This window comes from Tasmannia lanceolata, unplaced genomic scaffold (assembly GCF_043159265.1).
Source record: "Tasmannia lanceolata isolate RefF3 unplaced genomic scaffold, GAP_Taslan_0.1 ptg000044l, whole genome shotgun sequence".
Lineage (NCBI taxonomy): Eukaryota > Viridiplantae > Streptophyta > Magnoliopsida > Canellales > Winteraceae > Tasmannia > Tasmannia lanceolata.
Window position 1 is genome coordinate 5,103,900 of NW_027518721.1, and position 4,533 is coordinate 5,108,432.

Consider the following 4,533-nt stretch of genomic DNA (forward strand, 5'->3'; position numbering starts at 1 on the left):
GTCCTTGAAGCGAAGTGATTAATTTGCTCTTGCAATTGGGTTGTCGCGATTATGGGTTATAAGTCTGATTGTCAAGGCAAACTTCTTCTAGGGCCCATTTGGATTGCAAGAAGTTTTTTGAAAAGTTTGGAAAAGCAATTTTTTTCAAAAAATTCATGAGTTTTCATTGTTTGATTATAGACGAAAAAAAGCAAGTTGAACCACCACAGTTCAAGTTTTATTACCGGGATCTTTAATTTATAATGATATCCCTAAAATTCATCAGTACCTCTAAATTGTGGAAATAAAAAATTTCCCCGGGAAAAGTTTCTCCTCAGGATCCATTTCTTCTAAAGTAAATTGGGCATATAAACAATTTTTACACTTAAAATGAGCATAAATTTTGGTTTATGTCCATTTTCACGTCGAAAGAAACGGAGCCTCGAGAAATATTTTTCTTGCAATGCAAACACAGTCCTCTCTCCATATTGTGCTCCATGCCTCTATGTATGAGTACATGAGGGCATAAAAAAAGGGATACTATGAACTTACTTAGAGTCTTGGACCTAGCTAGGATAATAAACTCGCGAGCTTAGTCTAACTTCACCATTAAGAAAATAGACCTGGGAACTTGGTCACATACATTACATACACTAAAAGTTGTAATATCAATTAAGATAGAACAATAAAAGGAAAAAAAAAAAAGCCCACTAAATCCCTTCAATTCAAATCATTCCTCTTCAAGGGCTTCTCCAACAAAGCCGAAATATACATTTCCTTCAACTCAGGTCCTCTATCCAGCTTTCTCCCCACTACCCACTTCACCTTTTCAAATCCAACACTCTCAATCAAAGGCACATAAACCTCCAATTGACCCTCCACACAAAAGAAACGATCAACCCAGAACAACCCACCAGGCCTCAACACCCTATACACATCAAACAATATAAATTGCAACATCGTGGAGGGAATCCAATTACTCAAAACATGCATAGAATGCACAATATCTAACGTGTTGTCAAAAAATGGTAGTCTCTGAGACACGCTCACGTACAAAGGAACCACCCCTCTTGAAGCAATAAAGCTGTTGAATGGCCCATTGAAGTTCATCGAAGTTGTTACTATGGTTATGTTACGTTCCTTCATTCGAACCGCAAACGTGCCCGACCCGCCACCAATGTCGAGCCCGATACGAATTGTGCCGGGCTTCTTGACTGCGAGAACCTGGTGTTGATAAAATTGGGAATAATTTAAATTTTATGAGGAGAAATGTTAAGGCCCTGTTCGTTAAAGATTATGACAACCAATTGTGAGTTCCAAACCAATTATTGGACTCAAGATTAGGTTTAAATTTGAGTCCAATAATCGGTTTAGCACTCACAATCTGTTGTTATAATGTTAAACGAATGGGGCCTAAACAATCTGTCATTAAAAAAATTTAAAAAAAAAGAACAAATGTTAAGGCCCTGTTCGTTTGGTATTATGACTACTACTTGCGAGCCACAAACCTATAATTGGGCTAAAAATTACATTTAATCAGTTGTCATAATCTGAAACGAACAGGGCCTTAAGATTATGGCAAGCGATTGTGAGTGCTAAAGCAAACCTAATTTTGAGTCCAATAATTGGTTTGGCACTCACAATCGGCTGTAATAATCTTAAACGAACACAGCCTAAACAATCTTCCAGGGGAATTGCTAGGCCATTTCGCGGAGATCATTTTCCTGCTCATTTTTGCACTCGGCACTTTTTAGCAAAGTTTGTCTTATTCATTTAATGCATCTGATGTGGCTGTTCCCTCCAACAAAGTGATCCCCAAAATGGCTTTCCACAAAATTGCTTGACAAATCCCATTTTTCAGAACCATAATATTCAATAAATTTCATAAAGGCTCCTGATATCTGCACAACCATGTTTTGATAATGAGACAATTCACTTTGTTTTATAATTTATACTTCTCTGATTGGCTGCTGAGAATTTTTGGGAATTGTAAGTTTGTAATAGCCTTTTACAGCTGGTCAAAGCATGTAAAATAAGGTGACTCGTCCCATTTTCAAACGTGGTAGTGCGGAAATCAGTCCCCGGTAAATGATATTCAAACTTTGGGAAACGATGATATTCAACACAGGAAGAATATGTAAGAGCAGTGTCACTATTGAAACAGGGGAGTGTGAATATCATTTCCCAATGTTAAACCCTCAAACTAATACAATATTAAGGGAAAGGCTACTGATACTGGCACTATGATGTTTTTATAGTTGCAGAAACTCACCTTTTCTTATTTAATTGCATTTTAAGAGCTTTTTAGGAATTGCAAAAACTTTCGACAGCTAGTTAAAAAATAAAAGACAAGGTAAGTTTGTGCAATTAGAAAAACATGCTAGTGCCAATATGAGTAGCATAAGGGAAATGAAAATTTAAAAACAAAAAACTTAGAAAAATTTTAAAAAATAAGACACCTGGTCAATGGAGAAGTCGAGCGAGCCACCAGGGCCGATCCATCGGGACTTCTCGCGGCCATGGAGATCAAAACAGTCCTTGCAATCATCAAAAGCCTTTTGGTGCTTACGGTTGATTAAGCAAGAGTAGTTTTTGCAGGAGTACGCGGTCCACACCACGGACGAGTCGGAGGGGGTGGACCAAAGGGCAGAGGGTAGAGGATACGGTTCAACATAGTTAGGGGGTACAGTGTTTTTGCAGCGGCGGCGAGGGAGGGGCTCACAACCCTTGAGAAGGAGCTTTTGGGTGAGGAGCTCGTCGTCGGGGCACGACCCACCTGAAAATAATTGACTTCAAATGTAAAGAGATGAATTTCAATGTCGATATCTCACATATTCTAACATGCCCCCTCAAACATATGTACGGGTGCAACTCGGGTCAATTTTAAGGCCTTAAAATTGGGTCGGTTCAGGTTGATTCCAATTCATATTTCAGCAAAAGCTCAACCCGATCCGACCCAAGTTGCACCCCTGAACGTTTGTGGATTGAAAAATCCACATTCGTTTGATTACAATAAAGTCCCCCAATATGAAAATAGAAATTTTGACCAGCATTCCCCATAAGAAAATAGAATCCCTACCGACAGCGTAGGACATGTAGCGGTGGAGATCGGAGGGGAAGAGGGTGCACGAGTGCCCTACGGGAGGGTGGATGGTGTCCGAATCGAAGTTCGAGCTGTAGCCGAAAGGGAGGGTTTCTGGGAAGGTGGAGGCTATAAATTCTGGTGGGAGATTGTTGTTGTTACTGTTTGTAATGGGAGTGGCAGTATCAATAGTGGGGGTGGTGAGTCTGAAGGAGCTGGGGTTTGAGGAGAAGAGAAAGAAGGTGAGGAGATTGGAAGAGAGGAGGAGGATGAGGAAGAAGAGTTTGTTGGAGATTGAGCGAGAGGGGTGAGGAGAGTCCATGTCTTTGTTTTGGGTTTGTGAGAAGGTGAGATGGTGTGTCTTTGTTTTTGAAGTTTGGTATGGTGTTGAGTCAACGAAGCTTACTGGCACTTGGGGTTTGTTTATTCAAACTGTGGTTGTTTCTTCATGGGAAAGTTTGGTAATTGGTCTTTTTAAATTTCATGGGATGTGAGCTTCTGGAGAGACCATATAGGCTTTTATTTTATTTTTTTCTGTTTTCAAGTTTCTTCAGTCAATTTATTTACCAGAGGGTAGATGGGTCCTGTTAAAGCCTGCAAAAATGGGGGAAAGATATCTCGTTCGACCCCAGTTTTCAACTCATAGGTAATATTATCTTGCACCATATATATGGTGTAAGCCCTTATAATCCCGTATTTTTCAAAAGATACTGTACGGACCACATCATAGGATGATCCAAACCGTCCATATGGAACACAAAGTAAATAGGTTGTGCCCCAAAAATCATATCCATAAAATGCAGCACCTCTATAGATTGGAGGGTTGTGATCATCCTATGGAAATGGATTTTTGGGCACTACCTGTTTACATTGTGTCCCATCACATGGACGGTTTGGATCGGGTCTGTACAATACTTTTTTTGAAAAATATGGGACTATAAGGGCTTGCACCATATAAAGTCTCATATTTCCATACCCTTGTTTCAATAATGGCACTTCACTCTTTACACTTTTCTAATGAGCGATGATATTTCCAACCCCCTGCAGTACGCATTTGCCCCCCTTTTAACGTGATTTGCCCAAAACCAATTTAAAAGTGTTTGTTGGAGAGAGAGAGAGAGACAGAGAGAGAGAGAGAGAGAGAGACCGGTTTAGCAGTATTGTAAAGGTTGTAGACTCCAAGAGAGACCGAGGGCGGGGGTTGGAATATCACTGCCCAATTTTAATTGTACAGAATGTGAATAGGAGCTACAAGGACACTCAGCCGACACCCCATCTTTGAGGGCAGCTCAAAGTAATAAAAGAAGGTAAGTTAGCTTATCAAAATATAGTCGTGCAAATATCAGTCACTTAACAAAATCTAAAAACGCTTTTCCTATAACTAATGAGAGGAAGTCTAAACCGAAGGGAGCCCTTGCAAAAAAGGGGTGAAACGGCTCTCCCATTGGCTGCACATCACCATCATGCGGCTG

At 40.1% G+C, this 4,533-nt stretch overlaps 1 protein-coding gene across 1 annotated transcript; it reads right to left on the reverse strand.

Annotated features, from left to right (window-relative positions):
* Window positions 1-571: 571 nt before the first annotated feature.
* LOC143863875 (putative methyltransferase At1g29790) lies at window positions 572-3,544 on the reverse strand. Its single transcript, XM_077374657.1, has 3 exons — window positions 3,059-3,544; window positions 2,439-2,755; window positions 572-1,203 (listed from the first exon to the last, which is right to left on the reverse strand). The coding sequence occupies exons 1-3, from the start codon at window positions 3,381-3,383 to the stop codon at window positions 700-702; spliced, it is 1,146 nt and encodes a 381-aa protein (XP_077230772.1). The 5' UTR covers window positions 3,384-3,544; the 3' UTR covers window positions 572-699.
* Between the last annotated feature and the right edge of the window lie 989 nt (window positions 3,545-4,533).